Source organism: Oncorhynchus nerka, linkage group LG9a, assembly GCF_034236695.1.
Source record: "Oncorhynchus nerka isolate Pitt River linkage group LG9a, Oner_Uvic_2.0, whole genome shotgun sequence".
Lineage (NCBI taxonomy): Eukaryota > Metazoa > Chordata > Actinopteri > Salmoniformes > Salmonidae > Oncorhynchus > Oncorhynchus nerka.
The window spans coordinates 18798455-18814451 of NC_088404.1; the positions used below are offsets into that span (position 1 = coordinate 18798455).

The 15997-nt window shown below is 43.6% G+C and overlaps 1 protein-coding gene and 1 pseudogene across 1 annotated transcript; one reads left to right on the forward strand and one right to left on the reverse strand.

Annotated features, from left to right (window-relative positions):
- The window catches only part of LOC115134841 (mitochondrial inner membrane protease subunit 2-like), a 211334-nt pseudogene that overhangs the window by 45464 nt on the left and 149873 nt on the right, over positions 1 to 15997 (reverse strand).
- LOC115134002 (leucine-rich repeat neuronal protein 3-like) lies at positions 609 to 14357 on the forward strand. The gene is made up of 2 exons (XM_029667499.2): positions 609 to 865; positions 9736 to 14357. The coding sequence occupies exon 2, from the start codon at positions 10119 to 10121 to the stop codon at positions 12234 to 12236; it is 2118 nt and encodes a 705-aa protein (XP_029523359.1). The 5' UTR covers positions 609 to 865; positions 9736 to 10118; the 3' UTR covers positions 12237 to 14357.

The window sequence follows — 15997 nt, forward strand, 5'->3', positions numbered from 1 at the left end:
CTACTCTATCCCACACATACACACACATTTAGTCTCTTCCTCCCTCCTTCTCCCTCAGGGATACAGGGGATCATGACTGATTGACAGCCTGCTCAGCCAATCAGAATTACTAGCAGCTCCAAGAACAGAGCCTGCGATCTGAAGAGGGATTGGACTGTGTGTGTATGTGTGTATGTGTTATTAATGACGGTGGAGCTGGCATCACCGGAGCAGAGTGATGGTTGATCAGCTGAGTGATCTGCTCTCTAACTGCGCTGGAGAAAAGGAGGGATAGACAGAGAACAGCCCCCACCCTATCGCTCTGCTCTGCACCCAGCGTCTTTAGCAAGCAAAGACACACACACACACACAACCAAGAGAGCCTTTCTCTGCCTCTCTCTCAGCCTCTCTCTCTCTCTTTCTCTCTCTCTCTCTCTCACACACACACACACACACACACACACACACACACACACACACACACACACACACACACACACACACACACACACACACACACACAGTGGAACGATATCAGAGCTGGAGCTACCTATCTCTCCTTCCCCTCTCCTGTTTCCTTCTCTCTCTCTCTCTCTCTCTCTCTCTCTCTCTCTCTCTCTCTCCTCTCTCTCCCTCCCTCTGCCTCTCTCACACACACAGTGGAATGGTTTTAGAGCTGGAGCTAAACCATCTCTCCCTCCCTCTCCTGTTTCGCGCTCTCTCTCTCTGCCTCTCTAGCGACGAAAGGAGAAGAAGACGCATGTTCTTGGAAATACACATGAAAAACCTGCTGTGATCTGAGTCTCACACTGTCAAGCTGGACTATTGCTCTAAAGCATGTGGGTTCCAGGCATGAGGGTGTGTGTGAAGGGACTCACTTCCACTGGTAAGTTTCTATCTATCTCTCTCTCCTGTGTGTGTATGAGGCAAGTGTATTTGTTTGGTGTGGTAGAGGGTTGGTTTTCAGTGTGACAATGCGGTAGTCCTTGAGTTGAACCTGTGTCTGTGTGGAGGGAGTTAGCAGCCAAGAAGGCAGAAGGCACAGCCTGCAGTTATGTGGGAGGCTTGGCCGGGGATGGGGGTGGGGGGTGGAATTGAGGAAATGAAAGGCTGAGGAGTCCAACACAGGCATTTTGTCATTGCTGCTTAAGGAAATGTTTGGATGAATATGTAGGATGCAGAGGTTTCAGAGAAGGAACTGCCTGTTATTTGCATCAGGGTGTATTTTGAAAGCGGTTTGAGAGATTTGTGGTTTTCAGGCTGGAGTGGAATGAAGGCGGTGTTATCTCGGCAGGATCGCTCTACAGGTACATCTGAGAAAAATATCAAAACTGAAGTATACTCGCCTCTGTGTGTCTGTCAGGGATAGAACAGAAGACAAGTCAGGGAATCTGCCATCAGTAGAAAAGACCAGAACTCAACGAGGTAAACCAGTAATAAGCCCGGGGTAAAGAGACCCCTTTCCGTTTTCACTGATGGATCATAACACATAAGTACTGTCTGCATTTACAGTTGGACACTATTTGACTGTATGCCAAGAGGACGAACCTCAAAGAGGATTTATTTAGGAGTTGTCCGCATCTTTAAGGAATCCAGGTGAGACAGAGCTGGAGTGCTGGGCTGTGGAGAACTCTCCTCGAACCAGAGGAAAAATACATCCCCACCACAGCCTGCTTAATTTACCAGAACAGCCCCCCCCCCCCCCATCTCTCCATCTCTCTCTCCCACTCTCTTTCACCTCACCTCATCTCCCTCATTCTTTCTCGCCATCTCCCATCACCCGGCTGCATTTAGGGCTTGTTCATAATTAAACAACGTCACACTGAGGCATTTTTAGTGAGCAGCAGACCTCATTCAGCACGGTCACAATGTTAGCTACTAAATCGGAGTCAGAAAGATGACTGCATCATTCTGTTTTCAAGAACTAGCCTAATTATGCATACAATTGTCTATTTCTATGCAAAAATGCACCAATATCATGGGGAATACCCTGGCTACGAACATATTTAAAGAGGCAGTCGTCATATAGTCCTCTTCTATGGTCGTCCTGCTTTCCCAAGGTTTTCTATGCAGACGGGTGGGGACTGGAGTGATGAATCCACAAGAGAAAGCAGTACTGGTGCTTTAGACAAAAAGTGAAAGTGTACACGTTGAATCTGTGATGTCACGCTGCAGACATCACTAAAGCAAAGCACACTGACTGGTTGAACAGAAACAAAGTTTGAGAGGAATAGATCGCTACAAGATTCTGTACCTCACACTCAACACCATTCCATGCATTAACAATGGCTGTAATGTGTGCATCTCTCAAAAGACTATTTACTCTATAAAATAAATAAAAATCAGCAGGCTAATTAATATCAGTAATGTGAAATAGCATTACTATCAAACATGAATTATTTCTGATAAGTAGACGGTTTCTGTTTGTCACTAAAATCTTGAAGATTTAAGATTCACAAGCCAACCTCAAACTCCTGTGTATAACATACCTTAGACAGATTTAGCTCAATTTTGTATTTTTTCAGGTGAAAACTTCCTTCCAATACTATCCTTGCTCAATAAAGAGTCAAATGAAAACCACGCCACACAACCTACCTACCCTGCAAAATCCCCACTACGAGAATATCGGTGTACCGTAGCACATGGATTCAAGGGATAAACAAAGATTGATTTGATACACTGGGAAAACGCATTCCCAGCAGATACAGTATGACTCAGATTCTGAAACACTGTTTTTTTCCTAAAGTAAATCCTGCATTTTACAGTCAGAACTAGTCCTACCTGAGCCTGTGGAAAAGGGCATGTTGACAGCTAACACCCCATGCTGCTTTACCAGTTAATGTATTACGATTGGTATTTATGCAATGAGCTGTGATAGTGATAGATTAATCCATAGTGAAAAATGTGTGTGGTGAGTTCACTGTACCCTGCAAAACTCATTTTATATGGTGCATACATACAAATAACATTGTAAATCAACAGGCAGGTCATGTTTACATGAATACCATACCGTGTGTGTGTGTGTGTGTGTGTGTGTGTGTGTGTGTGTGTGTGTGTGTGTGTGTGTGTGTGTGTGTGTGTGTGTGTGTGTGTGTGTGTGTGTGTGTGTGTGTGTGTGTGTGTGTGTGTGTGTGTGTGTGTGTGCGTGCGTGCGTGCGTGCGTCGTGCGTGCGTGACAGTAGACCATATGAGAGAGGGTAGATAGGAGGAGGAGGGGATTGGTAGGAAGCCTGGGGGAGTTGACAGCTTAACATCGATCCCTAATTAATTGTTAAATTGCTGTTTATTTGCAGGCGGCGTTGAACAGATGCAAGGGGGATGTCATTATGCATGGGTACCACACAGTGGGTTGGCCTAATGAATGTAGCCATACAGCTAATGCTAATGACAGGCACGTTGCTAGCATAGCTAATGCAGGCTTTCATGGTGGGCTGCTCAGGCAGCAATGACAACATGTAGCAGGCTGTCATATTGTAGCAGGTAGCGCTAAAGGGTGATATTGTAGCAGGTAGCGCTATAGGGTGATATTGTAGCAGGTAGCGCTATAGGGTGATAATGTAGCAGGTAGCGCTATAGGGAACACGAGGGAGCAGGTCACGTTGAAAGAACAGATTTAGCTTGGATAGATTTAATGGTAAATCAATAAAAAAGAGGTGGGGGGGGGCGGCAATAGAAGAGAGGGGCACTTACATCACTCCATTTTCCTCACCCCACCTCCCCTCCTCTGATCCCATGACATCCCCTCCTCCGATCCTTTCACCTACCCTCCTCCGATCCCTTCACTTCCCCTCCTCCGATCTTCACCTCCCCTCCTCCGATCCCTTCACTTCCCCTCCTCCGATCACCTCACCTCCCCTCCCCTCCTCCGATCACCTCACCTCCCCTCCTCCGATCCCTTCACTTCCCCTCCTCCGATCACCTCACCTCCCCTCCCCTCCTCCGATCACCTCACCTCCCCTCCTCCGATCCCTTGACTTCCCCTCCTCCGATCTCTTCACCTCCCTCCTCCGATCCCTTCACTTCCCTCCTCCGATCACCTCACCTCACCTCCCCTCCTCCGATCACCTCACCTCCCCTCCTCCGATCCCTTGACTTCCCCTCCTCCGATCCCTTCACCTCCCCTCCTCCGATCCCTTCACTTCCCCTCCTCAGATCCCTTCACCTCCCCTCCTCCCACCATCTCTCCTCTCCTCCCACCCACTCACCTCTCCCCCTCACCTCTCCTCCCTACCCCCCCTTACCTCACCTCCCACCCCCTCTCCCCCTCATCTCATCTCACCTCACCTCCCACCCCTCACTTCATCTCCTACCCCATCACCTCACCTCCCACTCCCTCACCTCACCTCCCACCCCCACCACCCTCCCTCCAAACTACAAGACTGTTACTAAACATTAGAAAAGTCAACAACTCTACTGATGCATCACAAAGTGGTGGCACATTTAATGCTTTTCGAGAGAAAGTGGAGGATGTGACTGAATTGGACTTCTGGCACTGATTAAAAGACTGTGAAAAGAGATGTGTTGCTATACTGGGCTACTGTAAATGCACAAATAAAACACCACTTTGTCCCCAGCAGCTTTTAAATGGCCACTATTTCCATCCTCCATTTTCTATATCACACTGCCTCTTGTACATACCTGTTTTTAAGTACACATGCTTTGTTTTGTCTGTCTACTCTACCCCAACCCAATTCTATGTCACATTTCTTTGAGAAGTAACATGACATGTATCAGACACACTGCACAGTCATTCATCAACATTCTAATTTTCACATTAACATTAAAGAGATTAGCAACAGAGCAAATGTTCATTCTGTAGTCTAAAAAGCTATTACCTTCCAAAGATTCATTAGGCTTAACAACATCAAGACCAGTAAGATCTGTCACAATACCATGGTATATTAATGTGGCAGAATGTCAGGGTGTCACTTCCCCTTGGCGCGGTGGCGCGCTGCACATCACATCCTTTCCCCTCTATACTGTAGCTGCAGCATGCTCGTCACTCGCTGCCTGACTAGCTAGTGAATAAAACATGGCGAATTGCAACCACTTTATGACATGTCTACTACATTAGGAGGTGTAGGGAAGGAACACACTGCACTGTGGCCCGTGGACTCTCATCCAGTACAGAGTCTGTTTCACTGTATGAAAAAGGACAGTTGGGTACGCTACCGTTCAAAAGTTTGGGGTCACTTAGAAATGTCCTTATTTTTGAAAGAAAATCATTTTTTGTCCATTAAAATAACATAAAATTGATCAGAAATACAGTGTAGACATTGTTAATACTGTAAATGACTATTGCAGCTGGAAACGACAGATTTTTTATGGAATATCTACATAGGCGTACAGAAGCCCATTATCAGCAACCATCACTCCTGTGTTCCAATGCCACGTTGTGTTAGCTAATCCAAGTTTATCATTTGAAAAGGCTAATTGATCATTAGAAACCCTTTCGCAATTATGTTAGCACAGGTGAAAACTGTTGTGCTGATTAAAGAAGCAATAAAACTGTCCTTCTTTAGACTAGTTGAGTATCAGCATTTGTGGGTTCGATTACAGGCTTAAAATGCCAGGAAACAAAGAACCTTCTTCTGAAACTCGTCAGCCTATTCTTGTTCTGAGAAATGAAGGCTATTCCATGCGAAAAATTGCCAGGAAACTGAAGATCTTGTACAAAACTCTGCGTTCTACTCCTTTCAAAGAGCAATGCAAACTGGCTCTAACCAGAATAGAAAGAGGAGTGGGATGACCCGGAGCACAACTGAGCAAGAGGACAAATAGATTAGAGTGTCTAGCTTGAGAAACAGATGCCTCACAAGTCTTCAACTGGCAGCTTCATTAAATAGTACCCACAAAACACCAGTCTCAACATCAACAGTGAAGAGGCGACTCCGGGATGCTGGCCTTCTAGGCAGAGTTTCTCTGTCCAGTGTCTGCGTTCTTTTGCCCATCTTTAATCTTTTATTTTTATTGGCCAGTCTGAGATATGGCTTTTTCTTGTACGAGATCTGTACGAGATCTTCAGTTTCTTGGCAATTTCATGCATGGAATAGCCTTAATTTCTCAGAACAAGAATAGACTGACGAGTTACAGAAGAAAGTTCTTTGTTTCTTGACATTTTGAGCCTGTAATAGAACCCACAATTGCTGATGCTCCAGATACTCAACTAGTCTAAAGAAGAACAGTTTTAATGCTTCTTTAATCAGCACAACAGTTTTCAGCTGTGCTAACCTAATTGCAAAATGGTTTTCTAATAATCAATTAGCCTTTTAATATGATAAACTTGGATTATCTAACACAACGTGCAATTGGAACACAGGAGTGATGTTTGCTGATAATGGGCCTCTGTACGCCTATGTAGATATTCCATTTATAAATCTGCCGTTTCCAGCAACAATAGTCATTTACAACATTAACAATGTCTACACTGTATTTCTGATTAATTTGATGTTATTTTAACAGACAAAAAACAAGGGCATTTCTACGTACCCCCAAACTTTTGAACGGTAGTGTATATCAACCCCTTTTCTGCCATACACCCATCATCCATTTGGAGAATGTCAATATTCAGCACTTAAAAGTGGTAAACTATAGGTGAGTGCAATAATTATTTGTGAAGTAGACAGCTTTCATATGGCTATACTGATTTCCCAGATATTCTTTGTTAGCATGCTAGTGACGTAGTGCATTGTTATCTTAATTCCCTATTTATAGAAGTAACAAACACAATTCCATTTTTGTAGTCTTTGATGGGATTTCTGTAAATGTGTTATATTTTTTGTGGTGTTTTAAAAGAGTGCTGCCTTTGAACTGTAACTAACTGTAGCATTTGGGACTTGGGAATGCAATGCACTCTCTACTAAGTGGCAGGCGGCTGGCCTGCCGCGTGTGGACTGATCCCTATGTTTCCTCAGCCCAAATGAGTCCACAGAGGTCAACACCCCTTGACTTAATCGCACAATCAATTGTTTCCTCTTACCACAACCTCCTGGCCTCGAAGGCCACATCTTCTACTTGAGAGAGAGGGGGGAGAGAGGTTAAATTATACATTAAATAATGGGTGCTCTTCTGATACAGCTGCAGCATATCAAACAAAAACACAAGTGGAAAATAAATCCCTAAGGGAGCTAAATAAGATAAATAACTAGAAAATATATTATAGTGCATGGCGTTATCACCCATGTTAAACACAAATAGACAATACATTATACAAGTGCATGACGTTATCACCCATGTTAAACACAAATAGACAATACATTATACAAGTGCATGGCGTTATCACCCATGTTAAACACAAATAGACAATACATTATACAAGTGCATGGCGTTATCACCCATGTTAAACACAAATAGACAATACATTATACAAGTGCATGGCGTTATCACCCATGTTAAACACAAATAGACAATACATTATACAAGTGCATGGCGTTATCACCCATGTTAAACACAAATAGACAATACATTATACAAGTGCATGGCGTTATCACCCATGTTAAACACAAATAGACAATACATTATACAAGTGCATGGCGTTATCACCCGTGTTACACACAACTAGACAATACGTTATACAAGTGCATGGCGTTATCACCCATGTTAAACACAAATAGACAATACATTATACAAGTGCATGGCGTTATCACCCGTGTTACACACAACTAGACAATACGTTATACAAGTGCATGGCGTTATCACCCGTGTTACACACAACTAGACAATACGTTATACAAGTGCATGGCGTTATCACCCGTGTTACACACAACTAGACAATACGTTATACAAGTGCATGGCGTTATCATCCGTGTTAAACACAACTAGACAATACTTTATATAAGTGCATGGCGTTATCATCCGTGTTAGACACAACTAGACAATACGTTATACAAGTGCATGGCGTTATCATCCGTGTTAAACACAACTAGACAATACATTATACAAGTGCATGGCGTTATCACCCGTGTTAAACACAACTAGACAATACTTTATATAAGTGCATGGCGTTATCATCCGTGTTAAACACAACTAGACAATACGTTATACAAGTGCATGGCGTTATCACCCGTGTTACACACAAGCAAGGAGTGTTAGCTACCTGTCGGAGATTAGCCTTTCTATTGAAATAGCATCACAAAGCAACAGCAGCAGCTTTCCAATGCCTCTTCACCTCATCTCTTCTATTCTTCCCGCAGCTAAAGATACTTTATTAATATAATGTTGGAAGAACATTTACCACCACTCAAACGTCCATTTGATCTAATTATGAGAGGAAGGCATGTGAGTGAAGTAACAACAGGCTCTTAAGTAATAAAAAGGGAAATTAGCGTGAGCTTCGTGGAAGCAAACAGGAGAGCATCGCTCATCCAGTTTACAATTTAATACTTGCTCTCCTTATTAGCATGGGGGTTATTTTCTTTTAAGTATATTTTTCCGATCTACTGTGAAAAACATATTTACATAATATGGTTACACACTCTACCACCTGGGCCATATGGAGGAATCTCTTGCCAATAAAACCATTCCCTTGTATGAAATAAAGGAGTCTGAAAATGATCGTTGCAAATGATAGCTAGCATTACCACACTTAAGTATTTATTTCAACACTTGACATAAATAGCTTAGCAATGAAACACCAAATGTGTGTGGATATTACACGTGCTGTATAATATCAGGCACAGAGCAGCTTGGACAGAATCTGAACACAGGTCCTACACAGATGGCTGAGCACAAGAACATTAGGCACACAAAAAAAAGAAACGACCAGCAAAAATATTTTTGCCTCTTGATTCCACCTGTGTGTGTTGACTGACTGCCATAAACAAGCTAATATATGCACAGTGCTCTGTCATAGGGAGTCTTCATCAGCAGCCCTGCTCTTATAGCCTTACAGACAGCTCATCTACTATCACACACGGAGCCGTGGCTTCTGCACTCAAGGTCACAAATTAATCAAATCATCAATATGTGCAGTCGACATATGCAAACCCCGGCACAGACCTGTCACCTGTAAGAACCACTTTGATTCAACTCCTCATAAATAATGCAGGAGAGGATGAAGAGACAGAACAAGACCTGTAGCAAGCTTCAGAGATATTTTGGGAGAATCTGAAATGCCTTGAGGTCATATACTCCAGTTGAAGTGATCGTGGGTAGTTGTGTGTGAGTGTGACAGTTGCTGCGTGTATGTGAATACATAGTTCACAACGGCAGAGTTAGGGTGGATGACGAAATGTAGCTAATTAGGGTGGATGGTAAAACTGGGATAGGCTCTGGCTCACAATGTTTTAGCTGTTCAAACTGTTCTTGATGCAAAGTTTTTGGGAAATGTTTTGGGGGGATTTGTATTACTGCTGTGTGCAAGATCACTGTTTAAAATTCCAGATCCTCTGGCAGATCTCTTGCCCTGCAGGGATATTAAGTGACTCCAAAGTGCTATTGTGTGTATCCAAAACAGCACCATATTTCCTATATTATACTACTTTTGACTAGGGCCCATAAGGCTCTGGTTAAAAGTAGTGCACTACATAGGAAAAAGGGTGCCATTTGGGACGCACATTTATTAGCCACCAACCTGTCAAATAATATATATAAGGTCAAGTCAATCATAACTCAGAATTTTGATGGCGAAGTGAAAGCAATAAAATCAAACGAGCATAGAATATATGTCTCAATATTCCTAAATGTCAATATATGAAACAGTCTCCCAATAATGCCATGTAGTACTGAATGTATTTTTTCTGATATTTTTCTCCCCAGATGGAAATTGACACGATGAGTGACTGTGATTGAGGATAATAATGATGGAAGACAGAGTGATCCATCCCCAGCCCAAGCCAGAGCGTTCCTCCTCAACCCTCCCTGTTCTTCACCGACAGACTCCCTGAAGGATACATTGACCTTCACACATCCAACTTGCCTGACAACCTGGCACAGTGTAAATTGAAGAAAGGTTGCTCCTTTACTCTCTGCCAAGGACTAGACAACGACTACAAAAAGGCCAAAGCTTTAGGGATCAGGCATCAGCAGAAATCTGTTCTGTCTCACTGCGGTAACAAATGAGCCTTTATTTGTGAAGTTAACAGTGCTAACAGCTGACTCCATAAGGACCCATTTCTAGTTCAAGGTAATAGGGGGCCAAGATGAAGAAGACTGCGTTCTTGGCTTGTTTGTTAGCAGAGCTAGCTCTGACAGCTTTTGTTCTGGCCTCGGAGGGGGGCGCTGCTCATTGTCCTGCATTGTGCCAGTGTGAGATACGACCCTGGTTCTCTCCAAGCTCTATTTATACAGAGGCTCCCACGGTGGACTGTAATGACTTAGGCCTATCGTCAATGCCAGAGAGACTGCCCTCAGACACACAGGTGCTATTGTTACAGACCAACAATATCATAAGTGTTGAGAAACCTTTGGATTACCTGGCTAATATCACTGAGATAGATTTATCCCAGAATAACATATCCTCTGTGAGCGATGTCCATCTGGGTCCTCTTACCCAGCTGCTGTCACTGCACATGGAGGAGAACTGGGTTCAGGCCCTGTCAGACAACTGTCTCCCATCCCTGCCCAACCTCCAGGAGTTCTACATCAACCACAACCTGATCTCATCCATCAGTCCTGGTGCCTTTAGAGGGCTAGGGAGGCTCCTGCGGCTCCATCTCAACTCCAACCACCTCAGGGGCATCAACAGGGTGTGGTTTCAGCCTCTACCCCGCCTGGAGATCCTGATGATTGGGGAGAACCCCATTGTTCAATTGTCAGACATGAACTTCAAGCCCTTGGTCAACCTACGCAGCTTGGTTCTGGCCAGGATGAATCTCTCCGAAATCCCAGATGACACTCTGGTCGGCCTCGACAACCTGGAGAGTGTTTCGTTTTTTGACAACCTGTTTGACAGAGTGCCACAGGCTGCTCTGAAGAAAGCCAAGAGCCTGAAGTTTCTGGATCTCAACAAGAACCCCATCGAGAGGATTCAGAGAGGGGACTTTGTGGACATGATCCACCTCAAAGAGTTGGGCATCAACAGCATGCCTGCGCTGGTGTCCATCGACAGCTTTGCCCTCAACAATCTCCCTGAGCTGACCAAGATTGAAGCCACCAACAACCCCAAGCTCTCCTACATCCACCCCAATGCCTTCCACAAGTTGCCGAGACTCGAAACACTGATGCTGAACAGCAATGCCCTCAGCGCCTTGCACCACAGCACTGTGGACTCCCTGCCCAACCTGCGTGAGGTTAGCATGCACAGCAACCCCATTCGCTGCGACTGCGTCATCCGCTGGATCAACATGAACCAGACCGGCGTGCGCTTCATGGAGCCAGATTCCCTCTTCTGCGTGGAGCCGCCGGAGTACCAGGGCCAGCACGTCCGCAAGGTCCACTTCAGGGAGATGACTGAGATTTGCCTCCCGCTCATCTCGCCCGGGAGCCTCCCAGATCGTGTCACCGTTGGGAAAAGGAGCTCGGTGACGCTTCACTGCCGGGCATTCGGAGAGCCGGAGCCAGAGATATACTGGGTCACCCCCTCCGGGGACAGAGTCCTGCCCAACAGCGTGTCTGATAAGTACTACATGCATCCAGAGGGGACCTTTGACATCTATGACACTACCATGCTTGAGGCAGGGCTGTACACCTGTGTTGCTCACAATCTTGTTGGTGCAGACCTCAAGTCTGTGTTGTTGGTGGTAGATGGATACTTTCCACATCCTTCTGATAATGGCAATGCTTTACATGTGGACGTTAGATCAGTGCAGCCCAACTCTGTTTTGGTGTCTTGGGATAACACTCACGGTGGTCTTATATCCAACATAAAGTGGTTCACAATGGCGAATGCTAAGCATCCCTCCATGGCATACACTGCTAGAGTACCAACCGATGTGAAGGTGTATCGTCTCACCCACCTAAACCCCTCCACCCAGTACCGGGTGTGTGTGGAAGTCACGAGCATGCAGCTCGGACACAACAGGGACTGTGTCAATGTCACCACAAAGGGACTGGCTCACACCGTGGAGAGCAGTGAGAAGTGGGACACAGTGGTGATGGCTGCATGTGCTGTGCTTTTCATCGTGGTTGCTGTGGCTTGCTCCATCATATACACATCTCTGCAAAGCCAACACTTTTACAGGAAGTTGATGGTGGACCAAACTGAGTCAATGCTGGGTCCTAGCACCCGCCCTGGCTCCGCCTCTTCTCTCACAGAACTCTGTGTGGCTGGAGTCAAGGTGAAGGTGACTGTAATAGACTTGCCAGACAACTCCATGTAAAGAAAGAAACGGCCTTGGAGCAGGAAAATTAATGTTCTGGATTTTAAACAAGGTGAAAGAGTGTTGGACATGTGTGATTCATGTGCCCTCTTTTCATGACAATGACAGAGCATTGGGTTCTGGAACTCCTGGAACTTGGAACACATGATTGAACCATAAACCGGCACCCTCACGCAAAAATACGTAACCAGCTAATCCCAGACCCACAGACTCTTTTATACAACAAAATTATGTCATTGCAGCAAAAACGTGCACAGACAGGTATCTAGATTGCGATATTCGTGGCTACTGATCGGTCATTCATGCAGTGCAACTGCAAAAAAGCACAGCACAAAGACTGTGTCGTCTCTCTCGGTTATTGACTTGTGCTTTATAACGCCTTGTGGAGATGTCTTTGTGGTCCACAATGAGGAATATTTTCTGTGCTGTTTAAATAACACTCAAGGGTCATAAGTAAGAAATACCACTCGTATACAATTTATAATGGGCAAAACTTGTTAGACTAGTAGACAATAACAGTGTATATGTAAACAATTTTATGATCAAATATTTTTTTTCATTAAAAACAGTACATTGTATTTTAATCGAAATGTAATGCTTTCTCTTACTTACTTGAAATTGTAATTACGAAAGACCCAACTTCAAGGATGACTTGCTTAGAACAATCTGAATACGATATTGGGATGCTCTGAAAGGAACAATCTAAGCTTCCTTTATCAATAACATTCAGCTATCCATGAAATGCAAAATGTTATAATTCATAAATATGAATCCCATAAATCTTTTCATATCACTGTCTAAACCATGCAAAAGGAAAACAGTGTGATGTAGACAAACACAATTACTGGGACTGCCCTTGAAGGCGGACATTTTAACATTGTTACTAAAATGCAATCTCAGGCAGGACGACGTGTTTTGGCAATGACCGGGGAGTAAGAGAGAGTGTGTGTGTGTATATAACTTACACACGGTACTTTATATATGTGTGTGTGTGTGTGTGTGTGTGTGTGTGAGTGTGTGTGTGCGGCTTCAGAGAAACCCAATGACTTTGAATTGCAAGATATTCTCTTTCATTTAAAACCCAATATGGATTCCTAACATAAACCTCAGAGAGGTGATGAATCGGCGTCACATGCGGACTGATGGGGGCATTTATCAGAGGGACTCCGCCATATATCAACTGAGTTTCAGCACCTTGGACAGGGCTTTTAGAGTGGAGCCATTTGTCACCGCCATGGGAGCTAAAATATGACCCATTAGAGCGCAGGTAGTGCATAGGTCAGCGAGAACACATGGAGGCTGCAAGTACCGGAGCGCGTTGCAGTGCGTCCCTGCCCTCCGTGACACTGGCGAGACATGGATGCCATTACAGGAACAGCTCAGCAACTCTTGGGCTCGTTTGTTAAGCACTTCACATTATCGCCACCCACCGAGAGGGGAAGGAGACAAATGGTGCGCAAAACGAGGACAAAGTGTCTACTCGGGCTAGAAGTCAGTATGAACAGGGACAGGATAGACAAGGTGCAGGTTCGACATATTGAAGGTGGAACAACAGTACTGCTGTAGGTATTAGAGATGTGTGTATGGTTTTATTTGACTGCACAGTGAGATAATTGCACAACAAGATAACAACAAGATAAGAATGCTCATTAAGGGAACTTGAGTCTTTAGTATATTCCCTGGTTCATAAGGGTAGCTTACTTGAAAGGAGAGCTCTCAGAGAAGAACTGACAGGACCTCCACGGAGGTTTCATCACACATTTTTTACTCCTTCTTTTGCCTAGTTTGAACTCCAGATAACCCCACATGAGAGCAAATGATATGTCAACATGCAGTCCACTCAGAGAAAAGGAAATAATATCTCGTAAAATGTTCACACATGAAAAGAAGCTATTTTCCAATAAAGACCCGATGGCAATATGCCCTTCTGTTGTTATTGTTTGTGCACCACCTGGGGGCACGCAATATGGTGAGAAAAACAGGAAAGAAACTGTTACATATATTTAGTATTGCTCACATAAACTCCCACCGTGCCATATTACAAGGAATTGTAACTGTTAAAATTCCTTGCCGTAATAGCACTAAGAAACTGTTCCTAACAATAAACAAGTTCAACCCCTTTGGATATCAGTGTTTTCTGCGCACCAGTGTCAATCAACAGGGGTTAAAAATGTAGGTGCCATATCATTCAGTGAATTAAGTTAATATTGGAACGAGGGGATGTGTTAAATCACCCAATCCCTCACCAGTAACAGTAGAAACACTGGTGGGCGGCCCCCTTGTGTAGATATGATTAACCCACTGATCATTCTCTCAGGGAAATATACCCTGTATGACAAATAGACAGCAGATGATATACTGTAATTGCATTATGATAGCCATGGGGAGATCTGGGAAAATTAGCAGGCAAAGTAATAAATTGTCGTTTTTAATATCATCTTCCAGCCAGGACAGAACAGTATTTGGTTGATTGCACATCTGTAATTAGGATATTATCATTGAAGGTGACAAATTCTTTGCATAGGGAATTCAGAGCTTTACACAGTGATTTATGTGAAAATATGGGATACAGGTGTGTATAGCCTTGAATGGCAAATGTATAATCCTTGAATATTTACCCAACAACTAAAGAAATACAAACAACTCAACAGAGGAAGTAGAATATTAGTTCAATACATCGGTTAAATTAGCAGGTGTAGATACTCTCAATTAGAAACCTGTGCTGTGGTGCAAATCAAATGAACATTTTAGTCACAGAGAGTGACGGAGGACAGGGTTTTTGTGCAGTCTTCTGCTGTTGTTTATTTTCATTTGTGGAAAACATCTGAATAGCCTAATGACCTCTAGTTGAAGTAAACAAATATCTCTCATAATGTTTCCACTTCTAAAATGCCCAATTCATCTGAAACTTGTTTGGCCAGATTTTTTTCTACAAAAGGTTGTGTGAAATCATCCCATTTTGAAATATTGCCCCATTATCCTGTTGTATTTGGGATAGACCTCCTGCTCGTTGCTTGGAGTAGCCTACGACATAAAAATAAGAATGTTCACATTTCTCAAGCTTTCCTCAAACTGCACCCTGGGGCTTCAAGTAATTATTTCCCCACTCAGTGGTCCATTAAGATAAAACAACACTGGTGACTTTGTGTGATCTGGTATTGGGGCTTTGTGTGATTGTATCATTATCTAAACTCTGAAACAGGGATACTTCATCTTTGCTGATAAACTGGATATGATTATGAACAACTGAAAACATTGATGAGTTTTTGAATGTTTGAATGGGAGTTGAAGACTGCTCTCCCTTACTCACTTTTATACCCATTCTTTTACAAAATCATATTGGATAAAACAGAAATAAAACATTCAACAAAGGGAGAACACACTGATGACAACCAATCAGTGAGTGTTTTGTTTTCTGGGGAGTTGCAGCTCACCACAGGAAGCAGGAAATAGAAATACTCTCACAGAGCTGCAGTAGTACTAGAATTACCAAAGCCTTTTGTAATAAAACGATGGAGGAGGAAATGGTATTTTATGAGTCAATACACACTTTAAAAGCAGGAAGCAGGCAAGCTCTCCAAAGCATTCATCACTGCTGTACAGACCCACACTGTGGGCAGAGTGATGGAAGTCCGAAAGCAGCTACATCTGAAGCTCCTCCACTAATTCATTTATACTGAGCAAAAACAATTACTGAGTTACAGTTCATATAAGAAAATCAGTCAATTAAAATACACTAAATTCATTAGGCCCTAATCTAT